At 37.0% G+C, this 16,908-nt stretch overlaps 1 protein-coding gene across 1 annotated transcript; it reads left to right on the plus strand.

The window, feature by feature from the left end:
• The first annotated feature begins 3,934 nt into the window (after positions 1-3,934).
• LOC132046477 (zinc finger CCCH domain-containing protein 44-like) lies at positions 3,935-16,908 on the plus strand. The gene is made up of 11 exons (XM_059437116.1): positions 3,935-4,524; positions 4,945-5,024; positions 8,205-8,392; positions 9,400-10,405; positions 10,500-10,627; positions 11,596-11,655; positions 11,734-11,784; positions 13,105-13,175; positions 13,350-13,504; positions 13,629-13,700; positions 13,783-16,908. Exons 1-11 carry the CDS (start codon positions 4,199-4,201, stop codon positions 16,611-16,613), a joined length of 4,968 nt encoding a protein of 1,655 aa, XP_059293099.1. The 5' UTR covers positions 3,935-4,198; the 3' UTR covers positions 16,614-16,908.

A 16,908-nucleotide genomic window follows, 5' to 3' on the forward strand; every position in this document is an offset into this window, starting at 1 on the left:
ACTAAGCATTGGAGTATATATTAGTATCCAGTTTACCGAAAAAAAAAAAAGAAGAAAAAAACCCATGTGATGTTAAAATGGAAAGAAATTAGTTAATCTAATTATCTCTTGACAGCAATATATAGAAGGAACTAATTCTGCAAAAAATTAAAATCACAATTTGACGAGTCAGTATTATAACTTGTTTTGCCAAGCTTATTTTCCCCCTAAAAGTACTTATTTTTTCAATAAGTACTTATTTGAAAAAAAAGTGAGGTGTTTGACCAAGCTTTTGGGAGAAAATAAGTGCTTCTGGGTAGTAGCAAAAACAGTTTTTTAGAAGCTAAAAAAAATAGCTTTTTTTACAAAAGACTTTTTTTTGAAAAGTACTTTTAAGAAAAATACACATAGAAGCACTTTTTAAAAGCTTGGCCAAACATTAATTGCTGCTCAAAAGTGCTTTTTAAATTAATTGGCCAAACACAAATTGCTTTTAGCCAAAAGTACTTTTTTGAAAAGTGTGCTTTTAAAAAAAATATTTTTTAAAATAAGCTGATTTTAGAAGCTTGGCCAAACAGGCTATAAGTCTTAACCATTGATATTGTACCCAATGATTTTTGCGAGGTATTTATGCTTTTACCAACCGGGTATATTGAAAATGAACCAAAAAAAGAGAAAAAGGGATAAAAAGGGACACATACCTGTTCCTTTTTTCATTTCGTAAATGAAATATTTCTAAGATTAGGCAAAAGGAATAAAAAGGGGAAAAAAGATAATATTTTCCCACCACCTGTAATGCTAACTTGCACGTTTCCTAAATCTGGAGCAAAAATCTTTACTTAACGTCTTGGACTGGCAATCTGCATTTAATTTGGAAAATAATTAATGGTGCCAAACACTGCAACTGCGCTTAAGTGAACAGATTATCATTTAATTAATCCACTAGTTGCTCCCAAAAAAAAAAAAAATTCCACTAGTTGTTCGCTTCAATAAACGCTCTTTACCTTGTTTGTTCACAGTTCACACCTCTATGTAATCACTCTTATATCCCCCATCCACATTAAATTAAAAAAAAATAAAAAAATGAAAAGCTTATATCCTTGTTTAATTTCCTTATCGATGGGATAATGTCCAAGAACAATTTAACCGGTCCAAAATCACAATTCGAGTAACATTAACTACATAAAAAAACTCATTAAAAAAAAAAGATTAAATTTATACTCAAAATAAGGTTGTTGCACTAGTTAAGTTAATAAATGTTTGTATAGCAAGTGCTCCTACTAGATTTACTATTGCACTTCCCTACTTAGCTGTTATAATTGCTTCCAATGGTAATTTATTATAAGAAAGTTCGTTTCCACTTGGGGACGCAACACAAATTTGATTCCTATTCAAATTATTGGCACCTCTCACAATTAATTCATAACTTCGAGTTGCTAAAGAGTGAGATACTAGGTTATATTAATACTCCCTCCGTTAACTTTTAATTGTCCACTATTGACTTTGTACACCCCTTAAAAAATAATAAATGAAGTATAATTTTACCATAATACCCATATTAATTTATGTATAGTCTCAATAGACTTGAAAAACAATTTGAAAACGAGTAATTAATGTCGGGGTAAAACTAAGAAAAGAAGTTCATCTTTTGATCTTGATATGCTAAAGTAGACAAGTAAAAATGAAAATTTATTTTCGATATACTGGACAAGTAAAAATAAAAATTTATTTTTAGTATATTGAACAAGTAAAAGTGAATAGCGGGAGTACTCCGTATCTAATAAAACCAAGAAAGATAAATAAGATAACTGTGAATACTCCCTATGTCCCAATTTATTAATGGGTTCGAAATATTAAAATACTTAATTTTCTATAATAATTTGGGTATAGATTTTTCAAGTCTTGTAAAATAAGATTTATATATTTGAATACTTATACACATCAACATAGTTAATGAGTCCAGTTACTTGAAAAAATCACAATAAAAAAAATTATTTGACTCCTCAAATAATAACACATTCACATGAAATGCGACGAAGTATATTTAGTTATTATTTATACAAATCCTTCTACGTCATTTATCAAATCACTACTCTGCAAGTCACTTTAGTAAATGCTATTTTATGCGATGCCATCTTCACATACCAAATATTTATCCAATTCTGCTAACCACGTAATTTACAGTATAACATTATATTTGATAGCTAGTGACACATGAAACATAATCAAATATAACAAATACAATTACAAAAAATTACATCTTAATATAGTAAAGACAAACTCATTACATACTCCTCTCCTGGTCAATTACGTAGTAATTAAGAGACTAAAATAAAAGAAAAATAATATACAAGTGCATGTTTGTACCTATTAGACAAAAAAGGAGATGAAGTTAAAATGATGAAAGTGGCGTAAACCAACACAATGCTAGGGAAAATTTCCGTATCAATATAGTCAAAGAAATACCAGAAATCAGATGGCATAATAAACGCATAATAAACGCAACACCGGTTGTTGTCAAAGAATGATGCAAAGTCAGAAGCGGATCTAGGATTTAAATTATAGGAATTTAACAATTTAAATTTTTTTAGCATTAAACTATGATATTTCTAAAGTTATGGGTTCATATCTACTATTTATTATAATTTTAGTAAATTTTTACACATAAATTTATACTCCGCATCGAAAGTTTGAGGTTCAATTGAATCCCCGGGTATAGTGCTCCATCCGTCTTTGTGCAAAGTAGCAGCTGAGAAGTACCGGATGATTCGTGGAATTAGTTAAGGAGCGCGTAAACTGATTTACATATCACATTTATATAAAAAAATATGGATGCAAAGTAGCAGATGATTCGTGAAATTAGTTAAGGTGTACGTAAACTGGTTAAGATACGTCCTCAATAATAAAAAAAGATGATGCAAAGTAGAAGATGATCCGTGAAATTAATTAAATTGTGCACAAACTGATTCATATATCACATTTATCGAGAAATAAAGGATGGTGCAAAGTAGCATGTGGGAAGAAGTAGATAATCTGTGAAATTAGTTAAGGCGTGCGTCAAATGATTCAAATATCACATTTATCAAAAAAAGATGCAATGTAGCAAGTGGAAAGTAGTAGATCAGATGATCCGTGAAATTAGTTAACATACACGCAAACTAGTTGAGATACCACACTTGAAAAAAGATGATGCAAAGTAGAAGGTTTGCAGCTGTCTCCTGTAAAAGCTAATCTTTTTCACAATAAAATTATGTTGTCATTCTGCAAACACAAGAGTATAAAAAAGTGATGAAAGATGCTGTCAGTGAAAAGGCCTCTTAGATATGATGGAGTACAGTATACTATAGGCATTAGCTAGTCCTTGTGCCACCTAAACTTACACCATAATCTGACTGTTACTCCCTCTATCAAAAAGCAAAGGATGAAAGACCACAAAAAAAAAAAAAGAAAAAAAAGAAGAAGAAGAAGAAGAAAAGTACAAAATTACAACAATAACATATCAAGCGTAATTTCACAAAAAGAGTCCGAAGAAAATAGTGTATACACAGACTTTTCTTCTACCTTATGAAAGTAAAGAAACTATTTCGGGAAAGTCCTCGGCTCAAGTAAAACATTACCAAAGCAGGTTCAAAAAAATTAATAATGTAAAAGAACATAGACAACAACAAATAATACAATAACATGAGCAAAGAAAACAATAGAAAAGAAAGAAGAAAAGTACAAAATTGACCCAAAAAAAAAAAAAAAAGAAGAAGAAAAGAGTTGGAAACCAAGTCACGTGTTAATAGACAGGGTAGAAACTGAGAATGGAGTCATACAAAAAGACCCAAAACAAGGGTAGAGTATGAGCCGCGTTTAACGCCTTTCCATGTGTGTATTTGACAAGTCTTTGTTTCGCCGAAAGGTTAATAGTGTACTATATAACATAATAACACTGCTCTTTCCCTCTCTTAATCCTTTTTTATTTTATTTTTTATTCTCTCTCACACATACACACAACACATATTTTCAATTTAGACGCACGCTTTGGCTTCAACCAATCGTGCCTCACCACCGTCTCTCTTCCTAAAAAATCTCTCTCTTTTAATTAATTTCGTCTCAGAATTTTCTTCGTTTCTTCAAAACGACGTCGCTTAAGTCAATGATTACCTCCTCCAATATTTTCGATTCACTACGCAATTCGTTAGTCTAGGGTTTTGATACGAGCTCAAAATTCACCATGGATGGTGGTAATTCCAGCTCAGGCATGTCCCCACCATGTGTACAACAACCACATAATAGTCAAAGGTTAGAAAGTAGTGCTGCAACATCGGAACAGTGCAGTTCCGTACATTATATGAACGATTCTCAGCTGGTCCCAGTTCCCTATACGGTCGCCGGAGGTTCTCCGACTACGGTCGCCGGACTTGATAAGCGGAAACGAGGTCGGCCGCCACGTCAGCAGGCGGCGAAACCTCCACCTCCGGCTAAGAAACCGCGAGAAGAAGATGAAGATGTTTGCTTTATATGTTTTGATGGTGGTTCTCTTGTACTTTGCGATCGCAAGTAAGTCAAAGTTCGTTTTTAATAGTCTAGTTTCCATTTTGAAGTGTTTTAATGCTTTTCTGATTTGACATTTACTTCAATTTGAGCTAAAAGTGTTGAAAAACTACTGTTTGATAAGCATAATTGTGTTACAAGCTCGGTTTTTTGTCAGTTTTCATACTCTAGTTTCCGTTTTGAAGTGTTGAATACTTTTCTGATTTGACATTTACTTCACTTTGAGCTAAAAATGTTGGAAATATATTGTTTGATAAGCATAATTGTATTACAAGCTCGTTTTTTATCAGTTTTCATACTCTAGTTTCCATTTTTCTAATGCTATACCGATTTGGAAAAATGTAGTAGTGCTTCAGAAATAATGGTGATTTTTGTTTGATAAGCATAATTGTGTGACAACTAACAAGTTGTTTGTTTAATGGATAGGGGGTGTCCAAAGGCATACCATCCAGCTTGTATTAAGCGGGATGAGTCATTTTTTCGCTCCAAGGCTAAATGGAACTGCGGTATGTTTTCTCTTACTTCTTTTAGGGACATGAAGGAATTGTTTAGTTCATGTAGTTCTTTGGTGTTAGAGTTGGTTTTACTGTATTTATTTATTTATTCTCATGATGGGTTAATTGAATGCCGAAATTAGGTAGCGAGAACTAAATGACATTCTATTTTAGATCGAGAGAAATGAGAATTGTAGTTTTTTCATGGATTTTGTATTTATGAAATTACTTTAATCTTATAAAAAAAATAGTAGTAGGTTGTTGAGCATGGTGCATTTAAGGCTTAAGGTCTTGCATGGCATAATTCATGTCGTTCCATTGTAGAAGCATCTTCTATAAATGCAATGGCAGCCTTAATTGATACTTCAAGAATGAGTCTTGAATGTTTTGGAGGTTTCAGCTTTAAACCTGAAACATATTATTGTTGCTGCATAATCAGAATTTGGATGGGCATGTATAATACGCTGCTTTAAAGAATAAATAAACATGTCATTTTCCAAGATAAAAGGATTGAGGGGAAGAACCAGCGAGGTGAGTGTTTTCAAAACCGTGATTGAAAAAGCGTGAGGAGGATACTAAGCGTCCATTGCTGTGTTACTTTTTTTTTTTGCTCATCGATACCTGAATAACAAGTCAAGGTATTGGCTCGAAGAACAAAAACATCTCTGGATGCTTTTCTTTTTCACTATCCTTTCTCGAGATAATATGAAGGAAGACATGGATACTTATTGGGTGTTATTAAACCTTTTAAAATTGAAAGTGTGATCTCATAAGATAGTGATTTTGAAGATTTGGAAAATAGAAAATCGCCAAGCACTGGCTCTCATTACTTTATGGATCTTTTGTCTTTTATTTTGTTGACTTGTGTATCTTTTTGTTGTCTTCATAGTCTATTTCTAACTCTTTATGGAGTACATATTGTATCTTTTGCCTTTTGTTGTCTTGACTCGTGCATCTTTTTGTCATCTTCATCTTTTCCAACTTTGCATGGAGTGCATATTGTATCTTTTGCCTTTTATTCTTGAATTCTGTATCATCTTCATTAGTCTTTTTACAAGTCTATACAGATTATACTGAAAAGTGTCAGAATTGCCTTTAAACTAAGCAGTATAGAACACATTTACCCTCCGTTCAAAGTTGGGGCAATTTATACCCTTCTAGTCAATAAAGTGGCTCATAAATAGCCTTATTGACTTACGGAACTCACGTAAAAAATAATCAGATTTTAATTGATTTTACGGAAAAGGCTCAAATATGCCATCCAACTATCGGAAATAGCTTATTTATGCGTCTCGTCAATAGTTTGGCTCATTTATGCCATCGAACTAGAGGAAAGGGCTCATTTATGCCATCGAACTATAGGAAATGGCTCATTTATGCCACTCATCCATAGTTTGACTCATTTATGCCATCGCCCGTTACCAAAATGACTCATCCATGCCATTTTTCATTAACGCCGGTTTTATAATACTAGATATGACATGTGGCCTCATTTATTTTACCAGTGCCCACCACCACCCCGTCTTATTTTTCTTACCTTTTAACCTAAATTAACCAGATTAATGAAATCCATGTCTTCAGCTCTAATGATAAGGCACGCTTGTGCAATAATCCTTGAGGCGGGAGCTCTTATCTGAATGCAGTCATTAATGAAAGTTCATCTCTCTCTAGACAGTGGAAGTTCTTCAGGTTCAAATAGCGGATGAAATGTAATCCAACACAAATAGTTCCAGTGTTCGACATCCAATTTCAAGAACTTGGGAATTTGGGGTTAGATGGGCTGATTTTGCAAGAAATTCAAAAGTGTAAAACTAATTAACATCTGATTAAATCCTAAGTGTGTCCTGTTAGTCAATAAGGGTATTTAATAGCCACTTTATTAAAGGGAAGAGTATAAATGACCCCAACTTTGAACGGGGGTAAATCTGTTCTATAATGCATAGTTTAAGGGCAATTCTGATCCTTTTCCCTAGATTATATAACTTATTTTTTGCCTTTTATTGTCTTGGCTCGTGTATCTCTTTGTTGCACTCATTACTCTTTATCCGAGTTTGTATAGAGTACATATTTGTATCGATTGCCTTTTTTGTCATCACTCATGTATGTTATTGTCATCTTCGTAGTTATTTTCCAAGTTTGTATGGGTTACAGAGTTCTAACATGTTCGAAATGATTGCTACTTCCACAAACTTTTTAGGCTATTCGCAGACAATCTTTCCCACCATGTGTCGGAATTCCCATAGATTGCTAATAAACAAGTTCATATGATTGCTAATAGCTTTTTGTTCCCCCTCTCGCTATTTTTCCCTTCACCTGCATTGCACATCTTTCATCAAGAGCACCTGAAAAATCTGTTTCCTTTGGGGTTGTCTTTGTCCTACGGAGAAGAAAGGGTGTGGTTTTCTATTAACGGGAGGCTTAAGTAATTGGAATAGAATAGAACATCACAAAAGATAGTTCGAAATGTGACTAAGAGCCCGTTTGGATTGGCTTATAAGTTGCTTATAAGCTGTTTTCTGCTTTTTTGAGTGTTTGGCTGGCCAGCTTAAAGTCATTTTGTGCTTAAAATAAGCTCAAAAAAATAATTGGGCCCGTTTGACTTAGCTTATCTAAAGCAGTTTATAAGCTGAAAACAACTTATAAGCCAAAAAAAATAAGTTGGGCTACCCCAACTTATTTTTTTAAACAGCTTATAAGTTGCTTAAAATAAGCCCATCCAAACAGGCTCTAAGCTGGAAGCTTCTTGAAAGATCCTTATTTATGTTGCTCAGGAAACCTTGTTGCTAAATCCAACTGTTGGTATTGATTAATGTACTTTTTGAATGATGCTGCAAGGAATGTAAGTATTAGCTTAAAAAATTATCTCAGTACGTAGTTGATGTATTCGAGGACATTTGAGGAGGTTTGTGATATCCAGGGAATCTATATCCACAGAAGACTTGGAAGAACAAAAAGCAGTACTGAAAAGTTCAACTAGAACTTATCAAAGTAAACATTAATCTTAAAATAGAATCCCGTTCCACGATTGGTACCAAAGGCTTCTAGTGCTTAATATTTTCGCTTTTATTTTTCAATTTGTACTTTTCTTTTATTTGAACTACGAGAGATCTAGTTCTATTTTCTACATGAAGCATGCGATTAGCATCATTGACCCCAGAATGATACACGGCTTGATATTACTTTTGTTTCCAGGTTGGCATATTTGTAGTGTGTGTCAAAGAGCTTCCCACTACCTGTGCTATACTTGTACATATTCATTGTGCAAGGCATGTACAAAAAATGCTGATTACTTGTGTGTTAGAGGAAACAAAGGCTTTTGCTCTACGTGCATGAGAACTATCATGCTGATTGAGAACAAAGACCAAGCAAATAAGGAAATGGTATGTCTAATGTACTGTAAGATCTCGACAGGGATGTTTAATTTTGCAAGTGATTTTCATAACATCTTGTCATTTTCTCTATGATACGATTCCTGTTGGATGAAGTAAGAACATTCCATTAATAAGTGCCTCAAGAAGATGCAATAAGTACAAAAGATATGTTAGCTTTTACTTACTTTATCAATTTTTTTTTTTTTTTTAAAAGCACAACAGATATGTAGTGGTTAACTCCAATACCTGAGTCAAATATGCTAAGATCAGGCAGCTAACAAAGTCCAAAAAATTACCAGTACTATTTACAAGGGTTAGGGTGCTCCTGCAAAAGATGCTGACTAAACATCTAGCTTTCAGGGAGTATGTAGGATTTGATGTTCCATCAAAATATCTGCGATTCCTCTCTGTCTAAGTAGACCAAAAATAGATGCTGGGATCATTTTGCCGATCCTTTTGATGGCCTTATCAACTCTCTGAAAACACCAGCATTGGTAAGCGTCTTTGAATTACCTTAGCATGACCCAACTTGGTCCAAAAATTGAATAAAAAAAGCTCCAAAGGTCTGCTGCAGCTGTGGAGTGAAGGAAGAGGTAACTAAAAGCCAATCACTGCCCTGGGCCTCTTGTGCAGTGGAGGCTTTCACTTTTGAATCTACACACATTGAAATTCCTACAATTACTCTTGCTCTGACCATAAGCCTCTGAATGCAGCTAGCTTATGCCATAGCTCAGTCCTTTCTGGACACCTTATACCCCTGAAAAGATAACATTCTCCCAAGAATGATTAATTCCTTTTTACCCATATAAAAAGAACGATTAATTTATTTTGGATGCTTACCACTTACCAGTCTAACTGCAGATAAACAATTTGTTCCCCAAGCACTGATATTATCATGTCTTTCCAGATTAAAGATTCTCGTGTTTAATTTTATTATTGTGTACTAGTCATTTCTTTTATCTCCATAGAGTAATCTTGGGCTGAGTTTTGATTTACCTAAAACCTATCAAGTTCAGGTAGATTTTGATGACAAAAGCAGCTGGGAGTATCTCTTCAAGGTGTATTGGGTGATCCTAAAGGAAAAGCTATCGTTAACACTTGATGAACTTGTTCAAGCTAAAAATCCATGGAAAGAATCAGTTGCAGTACATGGTAAGCGGCCGCTACTGCCTTATGGTCATTATGTTGCAAATGATGGCAAAGGTGTTGCAGGCAAGTCATTTGACCATTTAGAGCAGAAGAGACCCATAGAACTGTTAGAGCTATCTAAAAAGGATCCTCCAACCACTGAAAGCAGAACAATTGCAGAGTCTAATAATGCGAGCATTCTCAGTTCTACTCCTCAGTCAGAGCTAACAAAGCCTGCTGAAGAGCTAGCGTTCCAGAATGAAGATTGTTTGAGGACAAAACAGGGAAGCACTGCTGTGCAGACATCAGTGAATGGATGCATGGAGTGGGCATCAAAGGAGCTTTTGGATTTCGTTGCACATATGAAGGATGGTGATACTTCTGCTATATCTCAGTTTGATGTGCAGGCACTTCTGCTTGACTATATAAAGAAAAATAATCTTCGAGATCCTCGACAGAAGAGTCAAATAATTTGTGATGTGAGACTCAAAAGCCTTTTTGGTAAGCCACGTGTTGGCCACATAGAAATGCTGAAGCTTCTCGAGTTTCACTATCTAATAAAGGAGGATCCAGAGAAGAGTGCTTTTATTCCAGCTGGAATTGTTGGAACAGCGACTGGCCATGTGGTACCTGATGATAGCAATGCCATCTCTTCATCTAAAAAACGCAAAAGTCGTAAAAATGGTGAAGGAAAAATGGCCCAGATTAATCTTGATGAATATGCTGCAATTAATGCTCACAATATAAATTTCTTATATTTGCGGCGTGATTTGATGGAAAATCTCGCTGAGGATGTGGAGAAGTTCCATGACAGAGTCATTGGCTCAGTTGTCCGCATAAGAATACCTGGTAACGATCAGAAGCAGGAAATTTATAGGCTTGTCCATGTTGTAGGTACAAATTGATCATAAAGCTTTCGTTAAGAAGACAACGATGCAATATAATGTTGTTCTAGTTTGTGGGGCTTATAGTATTTTTTTTAATGCAGGTACATGTAAGTCATCTGAACCATATAAGTTAAGAGATAAGACAGTTGATGTACTACTTGAAGTATTGAACTTAGACAAGAAAGAAGCCTTATCCATTGATTCTATTTCAAATCAAGATTTCTGTGAGGTAATTAAGACAAAACACATTTTCCTTATTCATCGATTTTGAAAATAGCTTCCTCTTACTCTCTCACTAGTTAAAGAAATCTTGCTTACCAGTTGATATTGTGGCAGATAAGGTGGTATTCATCTTTATTATTCTGTGTTATAGCTCAGTCTTTTCTGTCTTTTTTTCTTAAGCTGCTTATTTTCACATTAGTTCATATTATTTTTAAGCAACGTAGCACTAACAGGGTAAGGTATGCGTACACTCTACCCTCCCCAGCCAGACCCCACCTGTAGGATTAACTGGGTATGTTGTTGTTGTAGCATAAACAGCACAGCCGTATTGGCATTATATAGAGGAAATAGAGCATTTGGTCCAGATTGACACGAGCAAGTTCTACATGTAACACTATAATTTTAGTCCGTTTAGCTTGATTAGGATACACTCAGATTCGAGATGAGCTCAATGTGAATGTGAAAAGTTAAATACAATTGCATCTAGGGGGTGAGGGCTAGGTTCATGATGGTTGTATTAATGGAGTACCAATCAGCTACTTGTTATCACTTCTTCCCGTTGCAAGCAGTCTGTCTCGCACTGGCAGAGGCCATAGTATGGTACTATTTTGGTGGTTTTTGGTATTACATGCACCATTGTATGCTGGCTTCTCCTATTTTGTGCGGTTCTACAACCTGGGAAAGGTCTGGCAGCTTTTCTTGCTCTATATTGAATCAAGTTAATCAGTATGAGTTCATGAGAATCTTTTGATATGTGGTAAATTACTGCGCAAACAGGGAGAGTGGCATGACCAAACATTGTCAACTACATGTGTTAAAATTTGTACACAAATGCTCTTCTATTCATAAAAAAGTTTACACTTGTTTCCACAGCCCTTCTACACCAAAGATGTTCACCTTTTCAGGTGTCTAGGTTCTAGCTGTTTCAGCATGATGTTGTGGGCTTTATGTGATTGCTTAAATTTGTCATTTCAGGATGAATGTAGAAGATTACGCCAGAGTATAAAATGCGGGCTTGTGAAAAGGCCTACTGTAGTAAGTGTTCAAACCTGAGTATTGTTACTTTTGCTATAGTAAAACTAAAATTTCTAACTTAATGATATTTTAATGTAGGGTGAGATACAGAAGAAAGCTATGGAACTCCGGGCAGTAAAACTCAATGATGTATGTCAATTGCTTTGTTGTTCTATTCTTTTAATAAGTGCCCTTGCCTGTTTATCATCCGAAGCAATTTGCTGTTCTTTCCTTAAAACTTGCGTCACCTAACTCTTTCTTTCAACAGTTATTCTGTATTTGTGGGTCTGTTCTATGCTCTCCCAGTTCATTAATATCACATAATGGGCGTTAGTACAATATTCTTGGGAGGTGCCTGTGGGACTTCTTCTGCGGGAATAAATGAAAAGATAGAGAACTAACTTAATATTTTGGATAATGTCTTTCTTAGAATTGGCGAGCAGACGAGCACGTTGTCTACTGGTATACATAAAAGTGGTACTACCTCTTCTGCATCTGGTGGAAAAGACCACCATGCTTTACTCCTTGTGGAAGGGGTAGCTAATTCTTTCTTCATAAAGTAGAGATGGTCGTTTGAAGTTGAGAGTACCAGTTGTTATTTTTGTTATTTTGGACTCATGAAAACAAAAAGTCTTGCAGAAAGGCCGGTTACTCATGACTTGATATACTCTCAACCGGAGAATTGGAAAAGTGGAAGACGATTAATAAATTAGTTGAAAAATAACTTTTCTTTGAGCTTATAGATACTCTTCCCTTCCTGTTTCCACAACCTTTGATCAGAAAATGTAAGAGAAAAGTTCTAGCAATAATCATGTTAGAGGTTGATAGAGATACATTAATTGATGTAAAAAAGGAAGATTTTGAGGTAAAGATGTTATATAAAAAAATTTGACAAAAGGGTTTGTTCTAGTGGTAAGAGCTTTCCACTTCCAACCAAGAGGTAGGAAATTTGATCCACCTAAGGGGAAATGTGGGAAAAACCACTGTTGGCTCCTGGAACCAGGGGTTTGTTCGGATGGGGTTTGCCAAGTCTTAAAAAAGGATATATCAAGGTGAAGTGCAACACAAAAATTGTAACATTTCATACTGTTCTTGGTGTTGGAGGTGGATATACTTCCTGCTTATAACTTCAAAGCATATAAAAACAAGTAAATTGGAATAGGATGAGTAATTTAATTATTTGTCATCTGTCAAAAGCATTCCCTTTTAGTTTAGTGTCCTTTATTTGTTCATGACCTTTGTGTCTTAAGGTGGCAAGATAGTACCGCACCACAAAAAAAGGGAAAAGGGATATATTAGTTGGGGTGAGATGATAATTGATCAGGCATTATATAGCGCTCTCCATAAGTAATACTGTTCTTCCTCAGAACATCACAAATTGTTATAGCTACTTTCGTGGAACTGTTACTTTTTTTATTTAAAGATTGCTAGTATGGTGTTGTAATGTGTTTATGCTATTTCAAAATACAGTCCCTGGAAGCAGAGATATTGCGGTTCAGTCATCTTCGTGATAGAGCAAGTGAGAAGGGGCACAAGAAAGAATATCCTTTGTCGAGGCAGTATACGTTAATAGTTATTTACATGCCAAAATCAGATTTGGTGCCTCATTCGAAAAAACTGAGGCACCACTGATATTATTTGTTAAATGTCATTTTGTGTACTCATTAGTTGAAGAACATCGACCTTGAGCATGAGGACTTCCTTAACAGTTCCACGCTCAGAGAATGTATAGAGAGGTTAGAGCTTCTGAAGACACCTAAGGAGCGCCAGCGGAGGCTACTGGAGATTCCAGAAGTGCATGCTGATCCAAAGATGGACCCGGATTATGCATCTGAAGGAGATGATGGAGAATACAATGACAAGAGAAAAGGTTTATATCATTTTGTTTTCAGTTACTCTGTTGCTGTTGCTAAACTTTTTTCCATCTTTTTGGGGGGGTTGAGGGGTGAGGAAGAATTCAAATGGTTGCTTACTGCTGATAGAACATAATGCAGTTAAATATCCAGCACCAAGATGCACTCGGATTGGTAGAAGGGATGAAAAACTTCTGTCTTCAGGGAGTCTAGGTAAGATGAAGACTGTACTATGAAGTCCTTCAAAAGTTTGTTTAGCGCCAGTTAATTAAAGGTTTTTCCTGTGTTTATCCAGTTAAAGAAGAGGGATCTATCATGGCTCGATGTAGAATGAGTGAGAAAAGAGAAGCTTGTGGAACTAATATCATGGACAAGCAAGGAAAACAACTTATTGTTGAACAGGCTGTGGATAGGTCTGGATCTGAAACTTCAATTACTAGTCTCTCTACGGTGAACTCATCATCCGTTAACGGTAGTGAAACTGAAAAATTGTGGCATTACCGAGACCCTGCTAAACGAATACAGGGACCATTTTCCGTGATGCAGTTGAGGAAATGGAATACATCCGGGCTTTTTCCTCCTGATATGAGGATATGGACAAATCATGAGCATGAAGACTCAATACTTTTAACTAATGCACTGAAGGGGCTTTTCCATAAAGACTCTCAAGTGCATGATAAGACATCAAGCCAGTCACGGGTACCAGCTGCCTCAGATAGTAGAACTAGTGTTAGTTGGTCTGAGAGTGCTACTGGCGCTGGGGTAGAATGTCGAAAAAGGGAGATACCTGGGCACCTCCATAATAATGCAAATCACTGTTCAAATGGTAACCCAGAGTTTACGAGGATGAATGGGTTGTCCCCTTCTTTTCCACAATGCGTGGACTCGTTGAAGGGAAACAACTCTTGTTCTGACAAACCTCAATTGTCGAGCGCCCCTTCATCTAGTCAGCGGGAGGTGATTTTAGCTCTTCCACGCCAAAGAGGACATGAAAATGATAATTGTCGTTCTGTGGCAGATCAAGGAACTCAGAATTCACGTAAAAGTACATTGTGCTATGGACAATCTAACAGTCGGAATTTAGGCCCGCCTTCTGATCAGAACCCGGGATCTTTTACCAGTAATAAATGTTCAATTAACGTGGATTTTGGATCTAGTTTTGCTTCAGCTACCAAATCAAGTGATTCATTTGAACAGAAAGGAAAAATGAATCTTCCAGACCTACCTAGTCCTACTCCAGAGACGAGCTATGGTGACCTTGAAGCTCAGGCTGCTGAGAAACTGCTTTTGTTGAGTTCAGTTATTCCTGGTTGTGGTTCAGATATTCATGATTTGCCAAGTCCTACACCTATTTCAAACAGTGAAGCTCAAGGTGGGCATGAAGCTGAAAATAAAGAATCTGGTCCGTCAAGTCTTCCTGACAGCGAAGCTCAAGGTGGGCATGCAGCTGAAAATAAAGAATCTGGTCCGTCAAGTCTTCCTGACAGCGAAGCTCAAGGTGAGCATGCAGCTGAAAATAAAGAATCTGGTCGGTCAAGTCTTCCTGACAGCGAAGCTCAAGGTGAGCATGCAGCTGAAAATAAAGAATCTGGTCGGTCAAGTCTTCCTGACAGCGAAGCTCAAGGTGGGCATGCAGCTGAAAATAAAGAATCTGGCCCGTCAAATCTTCCTGACAGCGAAGCTCAAGTTGGGCATGCAGCTGATAATAAAGAATCTGGCCCGTCAAATCTTCCTGACAGTGAAGCTCAAGGTGGGCATGCAACTGAAAATAAAGAATCTGGTCCGTCAAGTCTTCCTGTTCAGGAATCAGGCCAAAGGTGTAGTAGTGCTTCTAGTCCAGTGGTTGGTGAGGCCCAACTTCGTGTAATATCTGATGAATGGGGTAGAAGTTCACTGGGTGCGAAACCATCTACTGAAGAATGGGATTCTGGTCTTGTCTCTGATTCCTCACTGAAATCGACTGACACTGTGGGTGATCATGTTGCCACACCTACTTCAAATGCCGACCAACTTACTGCAAAACCACAAGAATGGGATTCTGGTCTTGTCTCCGTTTCCTCACTGAAACCAGCTGAAGCAGTGGGTGATCATGTTGCCACACCTACTTCAAATGCCGACCAACTTACTGGAAAACCATCTACTGAAGAATGGGATTCTGGTCTTGTCTCCGTTTCCTCACTGAAACCAGCTGAAGCAGTGGGTGATCATGTTGCGATACCTACTTCAAATGCCGGCGAACTTAATCATACTTCCCCATCTCATCCTGTGTCAAACTTTTTTGATGAGCCTATAGAGTTCAGTACTTTGGCTGAGGAATCAGTATCAGACCTTTTGGCTGAAGTTGATGCTATGGAATCTCAAAATCATAATGGTATGGGTTCTCCTACTTCTGCCATGAGATGTGGTGAGGAGATGATACCTGGTTGCAAAACTGATTGCTTTAGCCCGATTGAGGAGCTGAGTCCTACACATGATCCTGTAAGAAGTGATGCCTTGAGCTCCACCGGAGATCTACAACTTCCTTGTCAATCTACTGTGACGGATGAAACAGTTGGTGCATCTCGAGCTGATGCTTTTGATCCATTAAGGAGGTCTGGTGGAAATTCATCTACGAGCAGTGAGGGAGAAACCAAGTCAGCTGATGTTTTGTTTTCCCAGGGGGATGTTGGTTCCAATATACCTGCACCTTGTACCACGAGTCAAGCTACTGCATTTTCTGCTATGGGTCGGAGTATAGGATTTGAAGGTATGACCAGTGGCCGTGGAGCAGCACCTGGAAACCCAAGTTGGGGTGGACCAGTTCACGGGTATGCAAATGTTGGTTTTGGGAGCACCCCGGGGGCTGCATGGGGAAATTCACATATGAATCGAGGTGCCCCTTTCACTGGGAATCCGGTGTGGGATAACCAGCGGAGGTATGCAGGGGAAAGGTCTGGTGGTCCAAGAGACTGGGCTCTTCAAGGAGGAGAGTTGGGATTTGGTAGGGGTAGGCCATCATGGAACAGACAGCAGCCATATGGCGGGGGAGGATACTCTAGGCCTCCTCCCAAAGGCCATCGAATTTGTAAATTTTATGAGAGCGGGCGCTGCAAGAAGGGGGCGGCGTGTGACTATCTACACCCGTGAAGGTGTAAATTGAAGGCAATTGCTTTCTTTTGTATAATGAGAAATTCTTTTTTGAGCAAGAAATTGACATGTAGCTAAAATGTTATTCCTCTAACTTAACTGAAAAGTTTCAGTTAAAGATGGCAGATTGCAATTTTTTCTTCCGGACCGGTATGTTAAGTTGGTATAGTTTAGTTGCAGACTAAATACTATATGTCCTATCCGTTTCAGTAAAGTTTATCGAACTCAGAAGACAGCCATATGTATAAGCTGCGGTAGTGAACTTATACATGCATAAGCGATAGAGTTAACGTGA

This window comes from Lycium ferocissimum, chromosome 2, assembly GCF_029784015.1.
Source record: "Lycium ferocissimum isolate CSIRO_LF1 chromosome 2, AGI_CSIRO_Lferr_CH_V1, whole genome shotgun sequence".
Taxonomy (NCBI): domain Eukaryota; kingdom Viridiplantae; phylum Streptophyta; class Magnoliopsida; order Solanales; family Solanaceae; genus Lycium; species Lycium ferocissimum.